The following is a 27,236-nucleotide window of genomic DNA, read 5'->3' on the forward strand; positions in this document are numbered from 1 at the left end:
AACTGCCAGAATAAATGTTAACTAATAAAACCACTGATATGTTAACTGAACGCTTTTTGTATGTCGCGACTTTAGTCCACAAAGTTGGACTATGTACAATTTAAATGTCTCAAATTGTGTTATTTATAGGCTAACTGAAGCAATTTGGCTGCCTAAAGAGACATTCTGCACTGCCTTCAGCTGAAGTTGAGATATATCTTTTAATCTTATGACCATTCCTTGACACTGAACTTATATTGTTATGAAATGAGCTGCCATTACCAAGGAAAACATTAAATAGGGCAGCCTCACTGCCCACAACATCACTGTAGCTCATCTGCCCCGAGGCTAGATAAGACTGTCAGACTGGAAGCTGAATGTGGCGACACATTGTTGGAGTTGAGAGGACAGCATACTGCACATACATAATAAGCAAAGGAGAGGAAAGCTAAGCAAATTTTCAAAAAAAAAAAGAAGAGGCAACTGTCAACAAGCTGGGAAAACACGATGAGCACAGTGAGATGCATGACTGGCTGGTTTTTGAACCGTCGAGGGAATCTAGGCGACGCAGCAGCTGTCGTCATCGCAAAGTTCCCAGCCCTGCTGATAATTCCCTCTGCCATGATCCAGGTCAATCATCCGATACCGAAACACGATTCAGGTGTTGTGAGGATGATGCACTAATTGCAAACGGTTACCATGGGGATCATCAGGCGGGGATCATAAGGCAGGCATCACCATTTAGTAACGATGTAATGTAAATGTTACCAATTTAGTTTCAAATTGCACATATTTTTAAGGAGGCTTTTTCACTTAAAGATAAGTGGGATTAGGCCCATGATACCCCAGAGGGCTCAGTGTTAGTTTTGACAACCCAGAGCTGCCCTCACACCACACCAACCAGTGGTAATGTCATCCACATTAACACTATTCCTTGTCTTTCTGGTTACTTATTATTTAAGATTTTTAGGGGTTCTGAGTGCATAATTTATGCTCTAAATGTAAGGATGTATGACGAGGTAGTAATATCCATGAAGGCCAGCAAATACTGCCAACCAGTCAGTGATCGATCGTAAAAAATGTTTTGTTAAAGGTATAGCTGGATGTTTTGGTAAGAGTAAGATGAGAAGATCAATGCCACTGTTATGTCTGCACAGTAAATGTGGAGCCACTGGCAACAGCTGGTTAGCTTGGCTTAGTTTGTTTAGATTATCTTATCTTAGCGCACAGACTAGAGATGTTGCGAGGCAGATATTGTTAGTGTTCTCATCTAACTCTGGCCAAGAAAGCAAACAAGCATATTTTCCAAAATGTCAAACCAATCCTGTAAAAACAGCCTGTTTGATAAAGGTGTGAAAACCAGAAATCAGATAATTGTTGCTAAAATATTGACATCTCAGGTGCAAACACATAGCATTGCCATAGTCAAGAAAGTTGGAGAATATCTCTTCTTTAAGATAGCTATATGGCAGTTTCTCATTCATTTTGCACTCAATAAACAATATCACATTGGCAAAGAAGCGAGGTGTGAGCATGGTGGTCAGTGTTTTTAATGAGAAAATATTTTTGCTGGTTGCTCTGCTCTATAGGAATGTTCTTCATGACTTGATTGATTTGCTCACACTTTGATTTCATAATAATGACCTCTGTTGCCCTAGTGAAAGCTGGAGGATAAGCTGTACCTCCTCTCTCGATGCCCATCTCCAGAAGCCCCGGTGCTGCAGTGCTGTAGTAAATACTGCCATTTGGAGGAATGTTGGAATATCTTTTGGGTGATGGCCGAAGCTTATAAAGTCTTTTTCACACATTGCTGAATGCAACAGAACAGTCGAGAATCAAGAGCGTTGAACACCCGACTTCCCAGTGAGGACAAGATTTCTGTCACCGCTCCTGGCCAAGAAACAGCACAGCATGTTACCCCCATACGGCCCAGAAAGGCTCTCTGGCACAAAAGGTTTTCCACATTGAACGCTAAGTGTACATTGTGTGTCTGTGTGAGACGCCAAGGGCCATAACTAAGTGGCGCTGGTTCTTGACGACCTGGGATGGCAGTGTGTGAGGCAAAACTGTTTTTCAATTGGAGCTTGCGTAATTGTTTTAATGTAACAGATCTAATTTCAGCCCATCATCAGACACTGAAAACTGTTTCTACTGTGATTATTGGCTGACATTAGTGTAAAACTAGAAAGCAGGAACAGTTTGACAGACTCGTATGTTAATTGTTTAGAGACAATATGGTGCTATGGACGGTACAATCTCCTCCTCACTCACTCCATCCTTTCGGATGAAATCCTAAAAAGTTCTCGACTAAAAGAGGACTGTAGTGAGCACTTTGTTCATAAGTTAATAGTATTATTTTTAAAACAATTTCCAAGTATTCATTGGAGGAAAAAAAAATCAAGCATTTCATAGACAATGTTGGTAGACAATTGATGGAGAAATGCTTATTTAAAGATAAAAAGGTTTGCTCTACCAACTTGTGAAGTGCAAGTGCAGGTAGCGGTTTTATTTTGGGAGAGCTGTGGTGACAAAGTGAGTGTTTCTGTTTCACTAAAGCAGGGTCAAATATGCAGAGAGCGAGTGGGAGAGAGAGAGATTGGTGCTTTCTGTTTTCATCTAGCGAATGAATGTACTTTGACATCTCTAGGGAAAACTGTTACTGGTTGCCTTCGCAAAGTGCGATGGAAATGGTCCTACTTTCTCCCCTTTTTTGTCGAAAGAGATGGGTCAGGGAATATGACAAAGCTTCGGGGCATTTAGTGTAGTGGGAGGAGAGGTGGGGGAGAGGAAATAGGATTACAGGATGTAAGAGAGAGGATAGATGGGCCTTTATAGCCAAGTGGTTTGCTGGTTAATATTTTAGTACCAGTATTTGAAGAGAAACATGGTAATTAACCAATATTTGCAGGAAGGGGCCCAAAGGAAGGATCTTTAAGTCATTTAGATGAATCAGAGTAAATCTCAACAGAGGTTTCATACCATCAGAGTTTAGTTTGGGTTGTTATCTGATAGACCTACTGTTGTTAATGTCCCCTCCAATGGTGCATTCAGTAAACAGAAACACCCAAGAGTTTTACATGAGAAACTCTTTGGACTCTGTGATGTCATATATGAGTACAGTCATTCACCTTAATCAAATCAGCAGGTATCGCCGGACTTCTACTTTGTTCACAAATGTGTATCTACTCCGTCCAATCTCCTGATATTGAGCCCAGTTAAAAAAGCAGTGACTGGTTCAAGTGTTTCTACCAGCTTCTGGTTGACTGAGGCCACTGGAGAACACCAGTAACTGGTTCTGCATTGACTTGTTAACGTTTGCATAAATTGCCCACTACACAGCTGCTGCATGGTTTCCCAGGCATTTAGCAATGATATACGCCCAGGTGGCGTTCAGCACATGCATGTGTGCCAATGCAATCATACTTGCAAGCTGCACCACAATGGTTGCTTATAGTTCAAGTGGATTCATACATTGAAATGTGTTGATTAAGTGTAGTTAGGGATGGTAATGTATGTTCATTGGGTTTTGGGTTTTGACAAAACGGGGAGTAAGACGCATAATTATTTAGTGAAAATAGTTTTGGTCCTTGTGGATCAGATTCTGGCAGTGTGCCCTGCAGGATTAAACTTTACCAAACCACCTGTTTAAGCCTTATTTAATGTGGGTCTTGGCTTCATGAAGCCATCATGCATGATAGCTCCTGGTCAATTAAAGGTTTTGAATTGCACGGGGTGTTTGGGCCCCATTTCACTCTAATGCATTTCTGGTTTGTATTTGTTCTGGAGTGTCTGGATACACTGAAGCTTTCTTATGAACAATGTTCAATGAATTTCTTATTAAAGTGGACAATGCTTTGGTGAAGTCCAATCTCAGAACCTTTCAGCTATTGTCTGATGACAAATTAGCCTCTGGAGGCAACATCCAATGCCAAGACTTTCTCCTTCATGTGGTGGTCATTGTTTAGAGTCTGATTGGTACCCAGAGACATGAAAATGGACTTGTAGTTGAGATACAACTAATTAAAGCTAATAAAAAATCGTCATTGGAAGATAGCAGATGGGTCCTGAGAATGCATTTCGTCAATGTGTTCCGCCTCAATTGCTCTCCACATGGACTGCTTACCTGCAAACAACAAAAGCCTGCTCAATATTGATTGGTCAATACAACTCAGAAAATCAGACAACAAATGTTTCCCTTGCCCATAGACTCTGCATTCATACACAGATGTCTATTATGCACCTTATTCCTAGCCCCCATGATACCTCGTGAGTAATATGGGCACGACTTCTGGCTTGTCTATTCACTTAACCAGGACCAGCGTTTTCCATGCTAACAGAGTCTCACTAGTATATAAAAAATCACAGATAATTTTCAATTGTTTCAACAAAGCAAACTTCCATGTGATTGAAGCATACTTAATGAAGTTCTTGCCATCAGTGCAGGAATTTCAACGGGCTAATTGGTGATCAAATTAAATGCCAATTATTTTTATTAATATTTTTTGTTCAGACAAAATATTTTTAGTCAGATGTGCTCATTCCGCTCTTATTTCATACAATAGATTGGTACAATAAGCTCCATGCTCTACGTAATTGAAGCCCGACAGACAATTTGTGAGTCTATGCTGTTATTAGAGTGACAAACACTATAGTTAGAGAGGGTAAAGTGCAGACTGACAGCTTTGATTGAACTGTATTTTTAGCCATCACCAATAAAAAGAAGTATAGGCGTCTAGCCTTTTCATGCACCCAGAGTCTTTATTTCAGTGTCGTGAAGCTATTTGGACAGATGAGGGTTATATTAGCAACTTTAATACATTGTCAAAAAAACTTTATGGGCTCTGAACTGTGCAAGTCTGCAACCCATAAACATCCCCATGACTCCAGCTGTCTGCGGTAACTGTCAGGATCTGTTATCCATCTCTTTGGTTTCAAAGCATTATATTTTGAGAGGATTCTGAAGAAAGGGTAAGTTGTAGATCTGTTCTAGTCAAAGAGAGACAAAGCACAAAAGTCATGATTGTTTTTTATAATCTAAGTCTGTTTTGTGAACTTGTGCAGGTCATCCATCAGCTGAGTTTAGAAATTAATCACTCGGTCCTCTGTGAGTCACACTGGCTCATTACTGCCTGTATCTAATCCCAGAGTCTTGATATAAAACATGCTAATTTTATCACATTATTTTAAAAAAATGAATAAATGCTTATTGATTACTTAAATGTTACTTAAACTTCAATAGTATGTTTAACGCTTATGCACTTGAGGTGATCAATTGTTGTTAGCTCATGGCTGGCCCCATTGTGCAGATACTAACGTGTAGGAAATGAGGCCTGGCAAAGTTTTAAAACAGAGAGGACATGTGAAAACAACTGATTCAAACAGATGTGCAAGGACAAATCCGATGGTACCACAGCAAGATGGTTTGAGAACTGTTCAGTACGTTTCTCGTCATTGGCGTCATCAGTTTTGTTCTTAATTAGTGCAGTGAGAGGACAAACAGAGTGGCACAGAGAGAAGGGGTGTGCGAAGACTGTATGATAATGATACACGTGATAGAGTACATATTGTAGTACATCTGCTTTCTGCGTTGTTTATGATCCGTATGCTAATGTCATTTCCACTATAATACCATGGGGCATTATCTAAATATACTGATTCAGCACTGCCACATGAACCAATCACTGGACTGTTTCTGCTGTTTCTGTTTTTCGTGTCAGCAATTCATATTTTGTGGCCAGATCATTCTCACTGGCGCAATGTGAAGCTGACAAGGCTCGAAGAGGCAGAAAAGGGGGGGGAGGGTGTTGAGGTGTTGAGGATAACATTCCCACTATAAATCTATAAAAAGAGAAAGAATTTGCTAAAAAATAAAATGCTGAGAATCACTGTCGACAAATCTCTTCCCTCCCAAAATCCAATGCCTGGGGTAGCGGCTTCTCAAGTGGTGGGTGACAGTTTTCTATTTTTATGCTTACTAGAAAAGGTTAAGAACACAGAAAAAAATAGAAAACAAGCAACATTAAATAGACTCTAGACTCTAGTCCTCTCTGCAGTCCAGCGTCTAGCTTCTTCAGCATTGCTATGTTGACCACAGAGACATGGCTGTACTGATGCTAATATTCCAGATTTTGTTTCAATAAAACGTGATATGAAAAATAAACTACAAATGAATGAACTTGAGGTAGAAACTAACAAGAGCAAGCCCTCCCGTCAGGCGCTTGCTGGCAAGATGTGTTAGTGGCTGGTTTGCTACCGTCAGCAAGCTCTTTTTTAAGTCTAATAAATATATAAATAAACAGCTGTTAAATTTTTACAATCATATATATACAAGCAAAATAACCGTCACAAGCCTACCTCAGTATGAAAAAGGCCAGCAGTTAGTCCTTACGGCTGTGGCTGTGTGCTTTGTGCTAACGTTAGCCGCTGAACTAGTATGTTGCTGCTGCTGCTGCAGCACTATTCTTCAGTTCAGGGACTGTGTACTTTGTGCTACTCACTTAGCAGGCAAACGATATTCTGTCACTGCCACTGAAGCTGCCTCGATCTTTTGCTCAGAGGCTGTGTGCGTAGTGCCACCGAGTTAGCCAAGGTAGCTGCTAAACAGCAGGCTCATTGGCTGTGTACTGTGATACTCTGATGTTCAGAGATTGTCTACAACTACAACAAAAGATGCTTTTGGAATAAATTTCCAACCCTAGCTTTAAAAGGAAATGTTGAGGCTCAGGGAATACGCTACTGTAGCATGTGGAAGATGGTAATTAATCATTGCAGTGCACACAGTATTTAAAAAAATGTCCCTAAAGTGAGGACAGTGCTGTATATAGATGTCTCTGTTTGATTATATATAACATACCCAGAGTATGTCTGAAGTCACCTACCGCTGCTTACAGCGACTGTGGCTGCATGGGCACTGTGAAAGGATACTCCTTGTAAAGCTAAAGTTGTGTGAATATTGAAGTGGGCTAAGTGTTTACTGTACATGTAAGGGAGTTGATGCACATGGCTGTTTACATGTCTACAGTGTGTGCTGTAATCATATAAATGAGGCACAGTTTGCTCTTCCTGTTCCTTTACATGAACTGCCAGCCTAGAAATTAGTATGGGTGAGTGCATTTTCTCAGTGTAGTTTCATAAGCTTCTGAGAGCAGCTGATCTATACATTCTGTTTTACATACACTCTGTAAGCAGCAACAAAACAGCAGACTTAAATGTGCTTTGTCGCTGGCGTACTTTACACTACAAGAGTAGCCAATGCATTTGAGCAGTAGTTTGCCTTAAAATGTAAAAAAAATAATACATAATGCAAATTATGCAATTATTAGTCTGATGTTGGTCTTTTTATGAGGAATATCGCTTTCTGATGTGTGGCTGAATTCCAGTATTCTGAGTTACAAAAATGTCCCGTCTTGCAAAAATCTGATGTGAGTGGGCTTGTTTTAAAATCAATATAAAATTGAAATATGCATTTAAGAACTTTAACATTATCACCGCTCCATCAGTGTACTTTGCTTGGTCCAGCTGAAAGCGCTTTCAAAAAGTGCAGTAGTTGCATCTTACTCTTTATGTTCTTTTTTAGTGACAGCACTTTTTCTTTGTTCCCTCAGGTCCTCCAGTCATCGTAGGAATGAGCATCAACATAGCAAGCATCGACTCCATCTCAGAAGTAAACATGGTAAGTTACACACGTCTTATGTCCTATGTCTTTGGTTTTAGGTGCCTGCCAAAATGTGTCCAGTTCCTCCTCACAGTGCAGTCCTTATCACTGCTAACTACTGTTGTGGAGCCACTGTCTTGCTGCCAACAGGGTACTTCACAGTGAGGGTGGAACACACAAAGGGTTCATGCTAATCTCCCCAGTTCCCACACATCTCCAGGCAAGCACCCAGCTATAACCAGAGGGAGGTACCAGTGTGTCAAAAAAGGACATGATCCCTCACCGGCTTCCCATCAACAAATGCTGCTCGTTGTGAATGTTGAATGTTTTATTTTTTTACTTGAACATATTTTTTCACTGTAATCCTTACACTACGCCTCGAGACGGCACGTATTCTTTTGCTCTGGCAAAGACTTGAGAGCAGTCAGGAATGCAGGCTGAGGAGTGAAGAAGGCAATATGGCCGATGTCTGAGTGATGACGTCATTGTGTCTCTTAGCACTCTGTCTTTCACTCAGCTTGACATCGTCACTCACAGTGCGGCTCACTCCTCCGATATGGTGAGGCGGAATAGAAAAGCTTTTCTGTTTTGTGTATTTTTGTGTTCTTTCTTTCTTGCTTTCTTGGTTGAGATATCATCGCTCTTGAACATCTTCGAATCATGAGTTCAGAGTGAGAACATAGGAACTCTTAATTATGACAACAGATATCGCGTAATAAAGATAAGCATGATAAACGCTTTCATTGCTTTATACAAAACAAAAAAAAGCACACAAAAATCACATAAAATCAACTAATGTTTGCAACCATTTGGTGTTTTTGTTGATAGACACGTGTCAAAATAGGTTTGTCTGCTTTTGTCAAACCAATTTAAAACGCTTTTCCCCAAATCTGCATTTGAAAAAGCTGTGTGTGCCAATGTCCTACCAATGTGTCACATGTCTCATGAGTCTGACTGTAGACTACAGTACTTTGACCAGAGGGCCAATGATGCATTAGCTGTCAGAGCATATATCTCCACTTGAGCGCTTTTCCAGTTAGATACAGTACTAGCACAGCTGTATTTATTGGTTTGCTGCCCATGTCCTATTTTTGCTGAGCAGTTTCTTTTTTTCTTATTGTATTAAAAAGCTAAACAATTTTCATGATCCGAGTGCATAAAACAGTGTTGTTGTGCTCTCCTAGCAGATTCATTTTATTGCTGTTTTAGCTGTATCAAAGTTGCTTATTCCTCTTTTTGCCCTTCATTGAATTACATCATGGTAAAGCTGCATGGAGGGAATTTATTTTCATGTCTGTTAGTGTTTGTGTTCCCCACATTAAACTGTTCCTACTGTTTCTTAAGCTATGTCTACATTCATCCGCCATTAGTAGTGAATAACAAGACCAACACAAAAGCAAGAAGTAAATAGTCATCGTAGCTCCTTACCTTATGCACGACTAAATAGTTTTTTGTCTGTGACTTTCTTCTCCGCAGGACTACACCATCACAATGTATTTCCAGCAGAGCTGGCGAGATAAGCGTTTGGCCTATGGTGAGCTGAAGCTGAACCTGACTCTGGACAACCGTGTAGCAGACCAGCTTTGGCTCCCTGACACCTACTTCCTTAATGACAAGAAGTCCTTTCTTCATGGTGTGACAGTAAAAAACCGTATGATCCGTCTGCACCCTGATGGCACTGTCTTATACGGGCTGAGGTATGAACAGTTTCTGCTTCGTGTCTCATACGTCTCCTACCATGTGCATTCATTTCACTCACTCTGTATGGCTCGTCTGAACTTTCATCAGAATTTCTTCTCTCCAATGTGCGGCTAATCGATACGCTGTACATTTTTTTGTCATTTGGTTTAATTTTCTTCAGTTTCCATTTCAACATCTATCTCCTGGGTGAACCTGAACTATTCGTACAAGTTGCAACTTACAGAGAAGATAAAAAGGAAAAAGAACGTTAGGCCGTCAGAGATCTTTGTAAAGAAAGATTTAATAATGCAAGATGATTAAGCCACAGAGAAAAATATAGATATACAGGAAAATTGCTTCATCCATGCTGGCATAGGCTTTATCCTTTATCCTAAACAGGATGAGCACATGAAGAAAATAGATGAATGGCATCACCAGTATTTAGAAATCTAGAGCAAAAACAAACAATTGATTAAATATTAGACCAGAAAAAACAGGAGCACTTAATTGACATTTTTTTGCCAACAGTAGACTGCTGAAGACCCCATCATGCTCAAGATAACTTTTAATTAGATAACTGCTGCTTTCATCATTTGCCTCAAGAAGTGAAATTTTGAGAGCTCGCGATCATATGTAGTGAGAAAAACAAGATCAACACAAGGTTTTGGTCCTGTGGCAGGATGAGTTATGAGAGATTTATTTTTGGCAACAATGAATAAACTTTTAAGCTTTATTTATAAAGTAAATAGTACAAAGTTCTAAGTATGACTCAGGACAAACAATAATAATACTTTAGAAGCAGACAGGTTCATTAAATCCAAAATTCATCAACCCAAAAGGGCTAAAAAAAGGTTCAAAATGCTCACCACCTTAATGTCCCAGATCGCTGTGACAAACTAGACAATTCAGTCAACAGTAAATGTGCACAGAGGGACCCATCTAAAATCCCTCAGGGACGTCTAAAAGTAGGAAAGTGTCCTGAGGTTTGTTCAAACTGGGAATGGATTGCTGCTTTTCTTAACACAAGTCATTAAAATAAAGCAGTTTGATGGAGGCAAAGAAGCTGGAAACGTGTTTTGTTCCATGAATAAAAGAAAACGTCAGTGACGAGGTGTAGATCATATGAAGTGATGAATTATTAATGCTATAATCAGTATTCAGAAACTCTGAATTACTGAATTGGTCCTGACACAAAGGAAGATATGATGGGAAAAGTTTTTTCTTTTTTCTTTTTATGGCTGTTCACAAGGTATCAACATGGCAGAAATGCAATCTCACTGCTACTGGAGAGCAAACAATGCAAATGTCTACCTAAGATGAATCGTTGGGTTTGTTTTTTACCCTCAGTGACAATTGCACATGGACCTGGCAATGTAGAAATGTAATCTTGGAGCAGCTTGGTGCCACTCTGAGAAGGGTCCAGAGTAGGATGAATATATTATTTGCCAGAGGAATAAGTTATCAGCAGGTATCATAGGGGCGTATTTCAATAAAGGCCAATCGAATCACTTTATGTCTTCCCTCGTATGCTGCAGCTTTTCAGCTCCATTTTCAGGTCTATACTTCTTTTTTGTGCATCAACAAGAATGTTTACATGCTTTGATATTCAAAACACAGTGTTTTTCTTATGCTGTCCATTGCTGCAGCACCTCTGTACACCCTATGTCTGAGCATTTTAGTGCCAGTCTCTTTAAGACCCGCCTCCTGAAAAGCCGATTCTGTTCTCATTCGTCAGCTCTCACAGGCTTGAGCAAGCTTGCGCATCAACTTTGCGGGTGTTTAAGTAGACCATTCTCCTTCTCGATGTGTCAAATATAGCAGCCTGGTCAGTGGCACTATGCTAAGTTTAACGCTGTAGTTACCACCCTCTAGCGCAGTAGTATAAAGAGAAAAGTCTGCATCAGAGGGGGGCTGCGGTGGTGGATTGGTCATACAGTGGACTTACCTCCTTAGATGGGGTTTCACATTCCGTTTGAGATCTGAAGTCAAGAGTGAATGTAGTTATTTTACCCAAAGTTTGATCTTATTCTAAACCTAACCAAGTAGTTTTTATGACCAAACCTAACCAAGTATTCATGAAACCTAGACCTAACCAAATAGTGGATTTGGAGCCTAAACCTAACCAAGTAGTAGTTTTGGTTCCTAAACCTAACCAAACCGCGACCATTTGAAAACTTTAATAATTGCCCAAAAGATGTCATGATATGTGAAATTTAAGTTGTAAAGCAAGTTTTATTTTGAAGTCTAGCTGGATGTAACATGTAGCATATTATTGTTAACTTGACCGCTGAGCCATTCACATTCAAAACTGACACTAGAGAGGTAAGTAGAGCATTGTAATTAGCTTAAGGCCACTGACCAAGTCTAGGTATTTGACGAGTAGGGAGTGAGAATGTGTTGGTTTTAGCAACCACAGCCATGCTGGGGGTGTGGCTGAGGGCAGTGACTGTATTGTTCTGACATCACAAGCTTGTGAAAGCCTTGACCGTTCGTCTAACGTCACAGTTTCTGAATAGATATAATACATATAATAGCACCTAGACCTGCATTATTATATAAAAAATAAAAGATTGAATCTCACTTTCTACATTATGGGACCTATGGCTACAGGAAAATACTGAAATGAAATAGAAGGACATCATACATCCTACAAGTAGTTGTGTAAAGGATAAATTGGCCTTAATCAATAAATTACATATAACTGTGATGGTTTCAGTGTTTAGAACATTAAAAATGTCACTTACGTGTGCCTCCACTCAATAGAGCAGGTAGAAACGTGATCAGTTTCATGCCAAAATGGCACCGACATTACACTGCACCACCTGATCTGAATAAACATTCCCAGCTGCTCTGCTCAGCCTGTGTACCTCAGCACATCCAGGTTCCCTCAAAAAGTACCACGCAGACACAAGCATAGTAAAATGGACTTGTGCCAGAAGAAAATGGCATTACACCTGCATTTGCACCTCCACTGGCTTTGTGCCTGCATGAATCACAAAGTTAAGACTGTTGCTGGGGACACTAGTATCAGCCAGTCCTCCAACATCTCATCTTCAAGCACACTGCACAGGGGTTTACTGCTATCATCACCCACTGCAGTAATGGTAAAAGGCAGATGGCGTCAAGCCCTTGGATCTGTCCTCCAGACCACTTTTTCAGCAGTGTACGGAAGATTGAGGCATAATCCACATGCCAATGATGATTTCAGGACCTTTACAAGCCTCCTGTAAGCATGCAATTAAATGGCTTTGTTAAAATGTTTGACTTTGCCCAAGGGTTGTGTGGACATTTTGTTTACCAGAAGTATAGATGGAACTTTAACAATAGATGTTGTATTCTCAGTTCAGTTCGCCTCTTAAGTCTGACCATTTGAAGTTTTTGTTGTCTTAAATGCATTTTCTCGTAAAGACCGCCTGTTTGAATCCGTTCCCCGTGTTACTCTTGAGCACAGTAAAATGCAAACTGTGGACAATCACATTACACACACTACTGCACCTGGTGCTGCACTCTCACCTATCCACTCACTGTGAAATGTGCTGATACTGGTGTTTGTTCTTTTTTCTCGCCTTTATTTACCTTGATTCCTAGTGTTTACAGTGATTTTAATCTAAGCTGAGCTGATCTGAGTTGATCAACCATTTCTATTTTTGTGTTCATTTGAAGAACAGGCTGACATTCTTTCTACCTCACAACTCCGTCCTCATTTACTCGCCCACTGATCTCGTGTCGAGCGTTGAACGGTGCATTTTCTGTACCTGCCGTCTCTGTTCTGTGGCTAAACCAAGCGGACTGCGTCAACTTATTAGACGTGTTATTTTTCTGCAAACAAAAATGTACATGTATGCAAGATGCCACAAGCATATTTGAAATGTACACACATAATGATTCAATGTGACAAAATTGTGGATAATTTGGTATTTCACAAATAACACTCGGAAATGAACAATGAAAGAACTAAAATCTGATCTGATTCAGACGGTTTAGTGATAAACTTAGTTTATTGTTGATCTTATTATTAAATTAAATTTTTTGATGCACTGATAGGTATTTGGGTTAGCAGACAGAACAGAAATCAGCATAGCTTAGTCAAAGCAGGCATTCCATTAAAAAAATACTGTATTTTATTATATTTTAACTGACATTACTTGAGTATTTTTATTGCATTCTACCGTATACTGCAAAACCACTACCTTTCAGAGAAAAATATTGTATTTTTCACTCCAACCTATTGGTAAAGATTAAGCCAGTGGTCCCCAACCATTTTGGCTTGTGATCATTTATATATGGCAGTTTGGTCTGTGGCCTTAAGCTTCAGGTGATGATGCTCTACCTACCCTTCTAGTGTCAGTTTTGCAATAATATCTAAGATGCAACATCCAGTTAGACTTTCAAAATAATGTTGGCTGACAAACGGGTCACATATTTTGACATGTTATGAATGTTATTAATGTGAAATGGTGGCTTTGGTCAGGTTTAGGCACAAAAAACTACTCGGTTAGGTTGAGGGAAAGATCATACTAGGACTATGTTAAGTCACGTAACTTGCGTACAGTTTTGTAAGTTATCTCAGACTCTGGACGCAAACCCTGGTTTCCGATGGAGGATGTCCAGTGTCCGACTCAACAAACCACCCTGACCGCCCCCCACTCAGATTTTTCTTTTTTCTCTTCATACTACTTCATTAGAGGGGCGCTTCAGGAACTGACACTATAGGGGTAACTACAGCATCAAGCTTAGCGTAGGGCCACTGACCAGGCTGCTGAACGGGCTGCAGTCATTTAGTCTTTTTTTGCTCGGGAAAGTTCCTCATTGACTGAAATGACCTGGAAGCATTTAAGTGGTAGCCATATTAAGAGCTGGTTGAATTCTTTCAATACTAAGGAAAGGTGCTTCAGTGCGTCCTTTCTCATCTCCTTGAAGACAGGATACACTGGACCGTCCTTTATGAAAGAAAAGGAAGCTATGCCATCCCACAATTCATTGCAGCTTTAGTGTAAGTGCAGTCTGATTCTATTAGCACTGGTGTCGTCCATAATTCTACTTTAACTCTTTCTTTTACCTCATGACATTTTCTGTCGAGGCCAGGGAAACTTTTTAGGATGTCATTTTTTTAATATTTTACCACAGCCTAGTTCCACCAACTACACCACTAAAATACTGCAGGCTTATGATTCGATGAAGTAATCCAATATGTCATATAAATTATCTCTGACCAGGCTATTTCTGTGCAGACCAAGTTCTTTTAACTTTTGATACCTGAAGACTTTGAGGAAAATACTTTTGTACTTTTATTTAAATAGGATTTTTTAAAAACATTACTTTTTTAACATAGGTGTCCTGATACTTTTACCCACGTAAAGGATCTGAGTCCTACTGCCAATGACATGTAGATAAAGTAGATTGGAGACTTATTGTCCATAAGTATGCAAGAGTGCCCAATTGTTCATGGATTGCAAGAATCAAAAGTTGGAGGAATTATGGTGCATTTGTACCGTAAATATAATTTTAATCTTACAGGGAAAGCTGCCCCCACCAACATTGTTTTTGGAAACTTTGCTTGAATTGTCGTTTTTGTCAACCTGGGATATACTGTAGCTGATTTTTTACCATTTTTATGTGTAGAGGAGGGATGAGGGCCGGGTCTGAAGACTGCTGAGCAGTGCAGGAGAGCATTTGTGGTGTTGCAAACAACAGAGTCATTCCAAACATCAATAAAAGAAGTCAGAGTCAGGAGACAGTGTCCAGCCGGGTGTCTGTGATAGAGCACGTTTGTCTAACTTGCCAGTGAGTTGAGGGGCTGAATCATCGTTAGCAAACTCACAATCCGGTTTGGTAGTGCACTGGGTCCTGAGAGCATTGAGGGCTTTGTTGAACTAAGCTTTCGCCAGATGGTGTTTTCTCTCTTCCCATTCCTGTGAATCCGCTCTCTTGTGTTCCTGTGTTTATTAAACCGCCTTGTAGTACTATGATCTCCAAGCTACCTCACAGAGGCAGATACAAGAGTAGACTGTGTAGGTGTCAAAACTATTGCTCACATATCTGAAAGCCTCTCGCTCTGAGCCTCTTGGATCCACCTCCAGATTGCTTGTAGTTGCCATGTGATGCTGGCACGATGCCTGGTCTGGGAAAATTAGAGTGGCCTGTAAAAAGGGGTGGAATGCACCTTTAGTTGTGAATTGAAAGTTTCTACTCCCTCAGGCCTTACTGTTGGCCTTCCAGTAGGCTTGTAGTGTGGTAGCGCTTTATGTTAAGGTCCTTGTAATAACCATTAAGTAATAGGTAATAAAGTCCTCACATATCCTTATAAGATGCTCATTAACATTATATATTTTAATAACTGCCAATAATATAATCATAAACATGTTAATTGTCAGATTATTATATATATGTATAAGCACTTAAACGTTTTAACAGTTTATAGATTACTTAAGAAGGTTAATAAAAGCCTCACAAGTTTTTATTTTAATTGTTTATAATGGCATCACAAACATTGATTCAGTTCAAATAACTTACCCATTATGTAATTGTTAAACATTACCATATGCTTTATATGCAACATATCAACAAAGAATCACTAAGAAATAAATAATAATGAATAAGTAAAATCTGGATTAATAAAACAAAGCTAAAATCATGTAAATCGTGTTAAAAGCAGCTACACATTAATGTGTTTTAGTTCCCAAAACCTAACCAAGACTTGCAGTTCCCGCAACCTAACCAAACAATAAAAATAAAAAGTGAGCAGTATAATTATATGTTCCAGGATTTCAACCACAGTCTCCAGAGTGAGAGTCCTTTTCAGAACCCATTCAACCACAGCAGCTTGTTCCAGATGTGGTTTTCGTTGCTTTTTCAAAAGTTGAAGTGACGGTCCTGGAACAACATCACTATGATGCTGCAGAAACAACAGCAACGCACTGATATCAGATATATTTTGGCCTTTACCCCACACAGGTTAGCCTCAAACTCTTTAGAATTTGCCTATGTTGTTCTTCTCACAGTCTGATCTGTACAAAAAAAAAAAAAATACAAACCAACCAATATCGCACATCGTCTTGATCTCTACTAAGTAAACAGCCTGCTGAGTGTCAGACTGCAGTGTCTGCTCAGGTCTGCTGACCATCTCTGGTGGGAATCCTAAGTTGCTGACCTACATCTGCTGACATTTCCATATCCCGGCCCCTCGCTGTGAGCCGTCCCGACTCGTGCCTACTCAATGATGATTCTCTCCTCACTTGTTAACTGTCAAATATAAAGTCAATTTTATTCGTAGTGTTTTTCCCCCTCTCTGCCAAGGGGTAAAAAATTCATATCTGTCCAATACTCCAAGCTACTGCTGCTGCTGCTGCTGCCATGGTTTCACTGCTTCACTATACTACCGGGGGTATTGTCTTTTAAGAACTCTAACTGTGTCTTGACAGGGTATGTCTTCCTGTTCATGATCACAGAGGACTCAGGACCTTGCTACAGCCTGAGGTTTCAGGCAGCTCTCTCCACATTTTAGTTTGTTCTACTTTCCACTGCATGCAGTAGGATACAACTTTGGCATACATTTTTTTTTTCTTTTGCTGATGTATTTTAACACTATTTAACTTATGGGCTCAAAGTGGCTTAGTAGATCTATAAAAGGCTGCAGTTAACATGTGTTGATGGATACCAACTTTCTTTAATTCTCTGTGATTTGACTTGTAGGCCCTAAAAACATTTTTTTTTTAATCAATCAGCCTCTTGCTATGAATGGTAAGATGCTAAATTAAGACATTATCTATTTCACATTCGAAATTTCTGTTTTTCTTCTTTTCTCATTACTCTTGTTACTGGTTTGAAGTGGCTGCAGCTCAGTTGGATCAGGATCAGGATTTGGCACGATATTTAATCAAATCTAATAAGAGGCTCAGAGTTTCTGAGTGAAAATCTATGTCTTTTGCATTTGTCATCTTTTTTAGTTATCTATGTTGAGAAATACTTAAAAGAGCAACATGTAAGATAGTTAATTAAAAGATTTTGCTGTCTCAGTGCTCCCTCCCAGGCCCCCAGCACCTTTGTTTTGGGCCCATATATTTTCTGAAATTCATCAGTATCTTTATATATACTGTATATACAGAATATAATATATTCATCATTTGTAAAATGCACTTATTATAAAGTGAATGTGGAGGTTTCTGTGAGTTGATTGCAGCCAGTTTGCCACAGCTGCCCCATCATTGTCGCATGTTTAAGTTAAAGTTAGCGTCTTCATTTAATAGCATTGCTTGAGGGTATCAGGTAAAATACGATCCAATCACAAACCTGCTCCCACAAATATTTAGTTGGGCGGCATTCCCACGTCACATGCGGGAAAATCCAGAACAGATTTATTGACAAAGATTACAACATTGAGACACTGCCAGCTTCATCAAGTGTCGTTCCTTTGTGGTTAAGTAAAGTCTGTGAAACGCACCAGTTGATGAGTCCAACAGTGTGAAGACATTCCTCCATTTATTTATTTTTGCCAATTTTTATTCCATGTCTGTAAACTGGCCAAATATAACTGAACAATGTGAACAATTAAATTAATTCCTTATGTTGTCTGTTCGGGATTGCTTGTAGTTTATGAAACAAACATGTTAAAGGATGCGTAGTTGGCTGAGTCTCACAGGAAATCCCCGAGCTGAAGAAACAGAAAAACAGTCAGCTACAATATCGAAATCACACCTATTTATTTGTATCAAATGGACAACCGCTGCACGGAAGTGAAAAAACATTGAAGGAAAAACAACGCTTCTCTTCAGTGATTTGCCTGGGAAATCATGATTGCCAAGTGACCTTTCCTATTAATGTAATTAGGCATGATGTTATCTCCTCACAGTGTGTACCAGTGGCAGCCCCGCTGTCCGCTCAGAGCAGCGGAGCACTGTGAGGCAGCAGGGAGGTGCGGTACAGTAGAGCGGAGCAGAATGCAGTTTGAGCAGCTTAATGCTTGTGCAGCAGAATGCAGCTCAGTGTCATTGTGAATAATAAATACATAGCTGTCACACATTTTGTTTATGTGTGTTATTTTCTTTACCCTTCTGGTGCCTCCTGCTATCACCGACCCAGAGGCCCCCCACATGTGTTTAATCTGGCCCAATCAGCTTGAGCAGAACATATTTTGTTTTCCAATTACCTGCCGACAGCACACTGTTCACCCCACCATGACCAATTTACAAACTCTGAGTTCAAGCAATATATTTCCAATGCATACAGCTTATTATCTACTGTATTACTAATTCTGGGTACTGTAGATGGTTGTGCACATTTGCTCACTGCATCAATGTAAAACTACAGACTGTAGCAGCAGTGGTGGCATTGACTTAAACATGATTAATAATGTATCCAAATGTGCTTTAAAGGGCAGCGCTACACATTACTGTCATCAGGCTCTAACATACACACAGGGACGTACATGCTGCGTATCAAACTTCCCCCGTGAACGTTCTGGTGGCTTCTGACACAGAGATGATGAGCTGAAAATTAATTTTTCTATTTCATTTACACAGGAGGGCAGTAAGCGAATGAACGCTGGTATGATGAACACATAGCAGCTGGTATGAACAGCAGAAATGTAATTACTAAAATGTGCTGCACCGGTAAATATCTCAGTTAAATGCCAGAGACCCCTACATGTGTAATTTGTAGCCAAAGCTGTTTTCCTGGGCTACTGGATTTATTGACTTTAATAAACTGCAATGCATACATCTTTGCTGAAGCTAGCTGGCAGAAATGCATATCTGGGAACTAGCAATAAATAACGTACATTGACGAAGTTGCAGATGCTGAGCAGTCGGTGATCCACATAAAAGGAAATATGTCTCCAGACCACAGAAATCTAAGAAAATAAATCATATTTAAGAGTCTCCGGAAATTTGGAAAAATAGTCAAATAAAAACCAAACTCTTTTAACATGCTCCCCCTGTCCTGTGCCACGTGCACTCGGGCAACATCTCAAGCTCCAATGACCCTTAAAAGGTTATGGATAACTTCATGTTCCTTAAGTTAAGGAACAAATGTGGTGGTTCATCATATGTGCAATGTGTCAAAGGTGTTGCATAATTTCTCTCTCTTAAAAGAACAGTACACCCAAAAATAAAAAGTCAGTCATTATCTACTCGCCCTCATGGCGACGGGAAGTCTGGTGAAGTTTTGTAGTCCACTAATCATTCCTGGACCTTCATGGCAAAACGCCGTTGCAGCATTCTCCCAAAATTATCTGCAACGATGTTTTGCTGTGAAGCTCCAGGAGTCTCTTGTGGGCTACGAAACTATACCCAACTTTTTATTGGCAAAAGGGCGAGTAAATAATGACTGCATTTTCATTTTTGTGTGAACCTAACCTTTTACCTTTTCCTTCATTTGTGGGGAAAGAAACTCATACAATTATCTGTTTCTGCCATAATGATATCACCTAAGACTCTGTTCTTGTTTGTGTCTTTTCTTCGTAGGATAACCACGACCGCTGCTTGCATGATGGACTTGAGGAGGTACCCTCTCGATGAACAGAACTGCACCCTGGAGATTGAAAGCTGTAAGTAATGCAAAAGAAAATAATGCTTTTTCTTTACTTTGTTTCTCACAACAAAGACCTTCATACTGAACTCACAGCACCCTTCAAAAGCAATAAGTGCGACTGTCAGCGAACTGTCATCACTGCGTTATTACTATATTAAATCTACAAAGGTGTACCATGTAGTTTGGGAAAATAAATTCACACAAATATAACATTTGCAATATTAATAGAGTGGTCCTGCACACACCTGCCATTTATTGCCTGCATTTTTTATTTCTTGGATCCGGCTTTGGAATATGCCCTCCTCACTTTGGATGCATTTGGGTCCTCACATTTTGCAAACCATAACAGAGACGAGGCACACAAAAACGTGCAAAAAGTCACATCCTTTGGACCGTCGCAGAAAAAGAAATCCACAGTCAAATGCTTTAATTTAGATAAATCAATATCCAGGAGAAAAATGCGCTGGTGGTGTAATTAAAAATTGTATTTGCTTGATCATTTTCATTGACCACTCCATCAGTCAACCCACCTGTTCAATAAACCACATATTTGTGGTTCTTGCTGTTCAAGATAAAAGTGCAAAGTGTTTCCCCTCGGGGACATCAGTGTGCAATGAAATATGGATATGCCATGAATTAAAAAGTCGCAGGAATATCTGCTGTTTATGCTCACGGAATGCTCCGCGCTCCTGGGAGTCATGCACATTAACCATCAGTTTGATTGATTAGGCAGGCAGTTGTTTCAATTTCATGGACAATGTCACATTTCCTTACCCTATAACCCCAGAGAGAGATTTAATGGTAATGAATCCTGGTCCCTTAGTGAGTGTAATGCCATCCAGGTCTGGACATGGGGTAGTAGAATGTGAAATGTGGTTACACTTCCCGGACTGAGAAATTGCTCTGCAGTGAATGCATACTGGCCTATTGACATAAATCTGCTGCTGTGGTCACTTTCAATTGGACTGCCAGTTGGGAATGTGTGGGAGCGCCATACCAAGTGACACATGTTAATAAATATTCATGAAGGTAGTAATGCATGCAGTGATATAACTCCATAGGAGTCTGGACGGTGCCGCATGTGATTGCAGGTTGGGAAAACAACAGATTTAAATCTTAGTCGGTGAGGTTTTTTGTTTTAGTGCTGTCTTTTTTGCTGCAAGATCGTACTGAAGAAAACAGAACCAGTCCTCCAAACAATTCTCACTGAACATCTTCTCCAACCACTGCAACTCTTACTCAAACAATAGCTGATAAATTATAGATATAATTAGAGTTATGGCAAATGGTCTGTAACATTACATTGTATTAAGAAATGAATGCTACACATGTCGGTGTGATGTTAAATGACAGCACGTAAATACTGTAGCGCTGCACGTGTTATTTCACGTTGTCTACATATTTCTACATTTTCTGCATTTTGGACCTGCAGGAATTAGTACGATTCTTTCATTTTTAAAATGTTTTATTTTTATTTTTTTAATATATTTTCGATTAAAGGACAGGCTAATCAAGTTATCACTGGGTGCTACTAATGAGTCAGAAGACATATTTATTGGCAGTAACAATTGTGGAAATTGACAAATCTCACCTTTATTACTGAGTGCCATGCAACACCTTACCCAAACAGTATGTTGAAGTGTATAGGAAATATTGATGGTTAGACAAGTCAGCAATGGTTTATAGAGAACCAAAAAAAATGTATATAAAATAATAATACCCCAAAACTGTTGTGCTGTTGTGCTCACCACATAGACAGTTTCATTTAAAAAATGTTTCTTGTTTGTTTTATGTAAAATGTCTTATTTCCCTAGTGTTACACATTGCTGTTGTCCATATAAAAAGATGCATAACAACATGTCTTTCGTTTCACTTTAGTAGAGAATAAACATGCAAATTATGCAAGTGCACTTTGACTGGAAATGGACATCTGTACCATTTGGTGGTGGCTCATGACTAAACAGTTGAACAGTGGTCAGTTAAAAAAGAAAAACGTTGTATAAATAATAGACAAAAATGTTGTTCTTTGTGCCCAAAGGAAATCAGAATTGCAAAAATATATATTTAAGGGAGGCTTAACTCTGAATGACCTTAATGGAGCATAATTGTTTGATTTGTCAAACTCTTACTTTAAATAGTAACATAACTAACTGTAGTGGCTGGTTCTTCATCACGCTCACATGTTTTATTTCCTCTCTCCTCCCTCCTCTGAATGTGCCCCGACCTTGACACAGATGGATACACCACAGATGACATCGTATTCTTCTGGCAAGGAGGGGACAACGCTGTGACGGGCGTTGATAAGCTAGAGTTACCTCAATTCTCCATTGTAGACATCCGCTTGGTGTCCAGGGAGGTCAGGTTTACTACAGGTGAGACTGTTATAAAATAATGCTTCAAATCTAATTTGGCCGAAGTGTCTACTGCTGGGTGGACTTGCATATGTACACAAAGCGATGTGGAAACGAGTTTAATCATACTGTGTAAAGATGATTTTAGACAAGTTGAAGAAAAAGCCTGATGAAACAACCAAAAGTGACGTGTTAGTAACAGAAATGAATAATCTCGTTTCAGTTGAACCCAGCGCCCCTATAAACAACCTTCCTATTGTTAAAGGAAAACAAAGGAGATATTTAAGGGTAATTCTCATGTTTGAGTCTAATCAAATCTGTGAACATTTGTTGCCCTCATTAATCTCGAATGTACTTGGGAGTTCTCAGGCATTTGCCTCAGACTTGATGAAGTATGTATTCTCAGGTATTGATTCATTAAAAGATTTAGAGGAACCTGGCGATGATGAGGTCATTCATCATTGTGTGTTCTCCATAGCAAATGGCCTTTTAGATTAAAACCATCATGCTTATCTGAAGCCTTTTTTCTTTGGTGACATGTTGGAAATAAAACTGTAGATAGGATACACAGAATGGGGTTTAACTATATTTAGAGAAATTTGTTTTGTCTCCTACCTTGTAAATATAATGCTCTAGCTGAAGCACTTGATGTTTATATTCCCCTCTGCATCAGCATTGCATTGTTGTGGTTGTTTAAATTAAGTGCAGTCAGAAGACCAATTAATGTCTTGGCACAGCCAGCTGATATTTTCCTGCAAAATGTGCAGTAGAATGACTTGCCGCCTCGCATCCACACACTGTATATTTCCCTTCCTCTTTTAGTGTAAAGGCATGCGTTGCAATTATGCACCTCTAAAATGCCCTTTTGGTAATGTTTAGAGGACAGGGAAAGTGCGAAAGAAAAGCAGAGCAGCTCTCTGTGACAATTCTCAGAGGGATGCTGGAGCTGCCTGCTGAGATAGGGGGTTGCAGAAAAATCTGCCGTGTTTGCGACTTTCTGCCATGTTTAATTGGAATCGAACTTGTCCCTGGAAAGGAATCCATCGCTTTGGGGAAATTAAGTGCTCCATCTGAACAAATGGAGAAATGACTACCCTGCGCGTTGTCAAAGTGCAGACTTTGGAACTCTTTAGTTGTGCCAACGTTTTCTCTCCCTTTTTTTCCTCCCCGCTGATGTTTTTTCACTCTGCCCTGCTCTTTTTCCAAACTATCACTCCATCCTTTCTCCTTACAGGTTCATATCCAAGGCTTTCGCTGAGTTTCAGGATTAAGAGGAACATTGGATATTTCATCCTGCAGACGTACATGCCCTCCATCTTGATCACCATCCTCTCCTGGGTCTCCTTCTGGATCAATTACGATGCCTCTGCAGCTCGGGTGGCCCTGGGTAAGACACAGCCCCCGCTGCATTATTAAACTTCTACCTGTCTCCATTAAAATCCAGTGATTATCACAGGAACTAACAGCATGTTTAATGATGCTGTGTACATTGTCTGCACTTACAGGCAGATAAAACTACATTTAAATTTTTTGTTTTTCAGTGAAAAAATATCAGTATCCCAGTTTCCTGTGCTCACTTAGAGTCTGTTCTGCTGCTGGGATGTGTAAACACAGAAACACTGATGTACATGTTGATAATGTGGAGCGATGAGTAGTCCTTACATGTATTATGAGTAAGACTGAGAGACATGCTTACTCATAATATGATAAATGTGTCCCAGTTACCTTAAAGTAGTGCACAGAATGTCACAGTATCCAACAAGACTTAGTTACACCATCATGATGCTAATGAAATCTGACAAATTCACATTTTACTGTGTTCAGATGCTATGACATAAACATTTTTTTTTTGACAAGAGAACCACATATGCGAAGGATAATTACATTTACATACGTGTTGTCTTTTCCTGGTTTTATAGCTGCATTACAGTGATGTCATTTTTCAAACATGTAACAATCCACTCACATATGGCCTATAGAAAAGTGATTAAGACATGTAAATTGCTACAAATTGTGACACAGACCCCCTTTAATATTTTTGAAAGTATCAATAGTCATCCCTAAAATCACGTCACAATATCGATATTGAGGTATTTGGTCACAAATATCTTGATGTTTGATTTATGAAGTGCTTTTGAGGAGATTTTTTCATCACCATATAGCCCAAAAGTATCACGATATGCTCATATTACCCAGCCCTAATATGATGTATACTAATATTGTGTTGACAGGGGCCATTTTGTTGTTTTTTTTATTTTATGTATATTTTGCTGATAATAATTTTGAACTGTTTTTACAAACTAAGTAAATGCAGGGCTTTACTTTAAATGTGGTGTTTTTAAATTGCAGTATTGTTACTTGTACTAAAGTAAATGACCTGAACACTTCTTCTTCCATCACTGAACTGCAGTAATGTTGTTCAAAATGAAATCTAACTTCATCTTCTGACGATGAATCCTTTGTTTCTGTGTGTGCTGCTGTGCTCAGGTGTGACTACGGTGCTTACCATGACAACAATTAACACCCACCTTAGGGAGACTCTCCCAAAGATTCCGTATGTGAAAGCCATCGACGTCTACCTCATGGGCTGTTTTGTGTTTGTGTTCCTGGCCCTGCTCGAATATGCCTTTGTAAATTACGTGTTCTTTGGCCGGGGCCCTGCGCAACAGAAGAAAATCAATGAGAGGCTGAACAAAGTCAACAACGAGCGCACAAGATACGAAGAGAAGCGCCTGAGGGAACAGGTTTGCATCCTCATCTGCTATCTCTCTAGTAGTCTCTGTGTCAGTCAGAGTTCAAGTACAAAACAACTATGTTCTGCACATTTCTAGCTATAGTCATTTTATCCAAAGACACACATACAGTATTCCCTGAAGTAATCTTCCAGGAGCATACTAATGCCACTACGGCCCAATATGCATTCACCTACCATCATCCATTGCTTCTCCCTCAAGCACTGACTGCATTTTATCGAGCATAGCCTTTTTCATCGAGATAGCGATTCATCTAGCTCAACAGTGGTGTTAACATTCTCATTTCTTATTTAGGTTGTTGTCTATGTTTATGCTGTAGGCTTCATTCATTCTCACTCTGCTACCTCGTGTTATAAACATGGATTTTCCACTTAAGTGGACACGATATGAAAATGCAGAAAGAGAAGTCATTGACAGTTTCACAATTCGGCCCTGGCAGATTGATTCAGACTGAATGAAGCCCCCAACCCTCGTTTTTTTTGTGTGTGAAGTACTAAATGCTAATTCAAAGTTGTTCCTGTTAACTCGATGTCTTAATGCATTGTGTAATTTTGAGGAAAATGTGCTTATTTGCCAGAATTTTTATAGCCATTTTAATGTTCTCTTCATTTTTCTTTCACATTGCAAGGACTCCATTTCCGTGCCGTTTCAAACCAACACCTTCAGGTCATTTACACAGCGAAGAAATCTGTATCTCGAGGAACAAAGAAAAGTTGGGGTACATGTATTTAGAAATCATATCAGCTGTAGGCTAGCCTTCACAGTATAGTCAGATGATTAAGGCTGTTCAAGTTATTAATAGATGTCTGTTTAAAGAAACTCTTTGTTAACTATTTCTGTTGCATGCAAGAAATGACGTTCCATATCATCCCTACATTTTGCTTTAGCTTGACAGCTTTGGGGGACGGGAGGGGGGTTAATATAAGTTTCACTATTACGGGAATTTGGGGCTACTGCTCGACACGTTCACGTTTACTGACTCTGGTGTCTTTCCCTTCTCCTCGCAGGTGGATGCTTACGGAAACATCCTCCTCACCACGCTGGAGATGAACAACGAAGTGATGCCTTCTGACGTGGGGAGCAGCGTCAGTGACTCTCGGAATTCAGTCATGTCCTTCGACAGCTCCGGGGTCCAATTCAGGAAGCCCATGGCGCCCCGAGACGGCTTCAGCCACCACTCGCTGGACCGGAGCGCCATGCGGAGCCGGGCCAACTGTCGGCTACGGCGACGCTCCTCCAAGCTCAAGTTGAAAATCCCAAACCTGTCTGATGTTAGCACCATTGACAAGTGGTCCCGGGTCATTTTCCCTATCACCTTTGGATTTTTCAACCTAATCTACTGGTTGTACTATGTGAATTGATGTGCATCCCACCAGGAATCATGGGCCATATTTTGAGAGCACATTAAATTGGCTTTGATACAGTTCCAAAATATGTATACACATATACAAGTTGAACATATGTATATGCATATTTCTATATATTATATTTATATATACACATGTGAAATCTGAAGGACCTTTCTGCTGTACAAAGTATTAATAGGATGACTTGAATGTTTAAGAATATTTGTGAGCGAAGAATTTCAAGGCTTTGAGTTTCTTTTTTCCTCCTGAAAGAAACAAACAACAAACAACAAACAAACAAACAAACAAACAAACAAACAAACACGAGATCCCACCAGGGGTTTTTGGAACTAAAGACTGCATGATATTTTTGCTAAAAAAGAAAACAAGAAAAAAGAGAAGGTGAAAGCTCTTGGGAGAGAAAAGATGTCTCAGAGTCCCATCGACTTTTTATTGATACTTATTGTGATCAAAAATCCTCTACTGCAGCTCATGAAATCAGTGGTGGCTGGTCTGTTCAGGCATCAGCTGAGTGAGATCCTTGACAACCCCCCCTCCCAACCCCCCCACAACCCCCAACCCCCAACCCCCACCCCCACCCCATTCGCCCATGGATAACACGCACGGAAATCTCCGGTTCTACTATGTACAGCAACCTTGTTTGGATTATGTGTTGTTCCTTGGGTTTTTTGAAGTGATATCGTTCTCTTTATCAGACATCAGCTCTGGCCCAGTGGTCTCCATGAGAGGGGCCGCGTGGATGGGATGTTTGACCGCCGCAGAGTCAACGCAAACTTGTATTCCTTTCTCTTCTCATGTTATTTTTAGAAACATGTCCTTTTGGGGGAGGGGGTCTTTTTCATTATGGTTACAAACAAGTGCTGATTATTGTAGATATGATTTTGTCTTGAAAAATACTGTGATTTCAGAGAGTGTCAGAACATGT

At 39.8% G+C, this 27,236-nt stretch overlaps 1 protein-coding gene across 2 annotated transcripts in view; it reads left to right on the plus strand.

Moving 5' to 3' along the window:
• gabrb4 (gamma-aminobutyric acid type A receptor subunit beta4) overlaps nucleotides 1-26,836 on the plus strand; it is a 53,438-nt gene extending 26,602 nt beyond the window's left edge. The window contains exons 3-10 of one of the 2 annotated variants that reach the window (XM_084372914.1): nucleotides 7,584-7,651; nucleotides 9,110-9,330; nucleotides 19,774-19,856; nucleotides 22,075-22,212; nucleotides 23,426-23,578; nucleotides 24,679-24,935; nucleotides 25,573-25,662; nucleotides 25,952-26,836. In XM_084372914.1, the coding sequence (XP_084229040.1) occupies nucleotides 7,584-7,651; nucleotides 9,110-9,330; nucleotides 19,774-19,856; nucleotides 22,075-22,212; nucleotides 23,426-23,578; nucleotides 24,679-24,935; nucleotides 25,573-25,662; nucleotides 25,952-26,305 (1,364 nt within the window). In that variant the 3' untranslated portion in view covers nucleotides 26,306-26,836. The remainder of the gene's footprint in view (nucleotides 1-7,583; nucleotides 7,652-9,109; nucleotides 9,331-19,773; nucleotides 19,857-22,074; nucleotides 22,213-23,425; nucleotides 23,579-24,678; nucleotides 24,936-25,572; nucleotides 25,663-25,951) is intronic. The other variant, XM_084372915.1, reaches the window with a different exon arrangement.
• Nucleotides 26,837-27,236: the final 400 nt, after the last annotated feature.

This window comes from Pagrus pagrus, assembly GCF_965226575.1.
Source record: "Pagrus pagrus genome assembly, chromosome: 14".
Classification (NCBI taxonomy): domain Eukaryota; kingdom Metazoa; phylum Chordata; class Actinopteri; order Spariformes; family Sparidae; genus Pagrus; species Pagrus pagrus.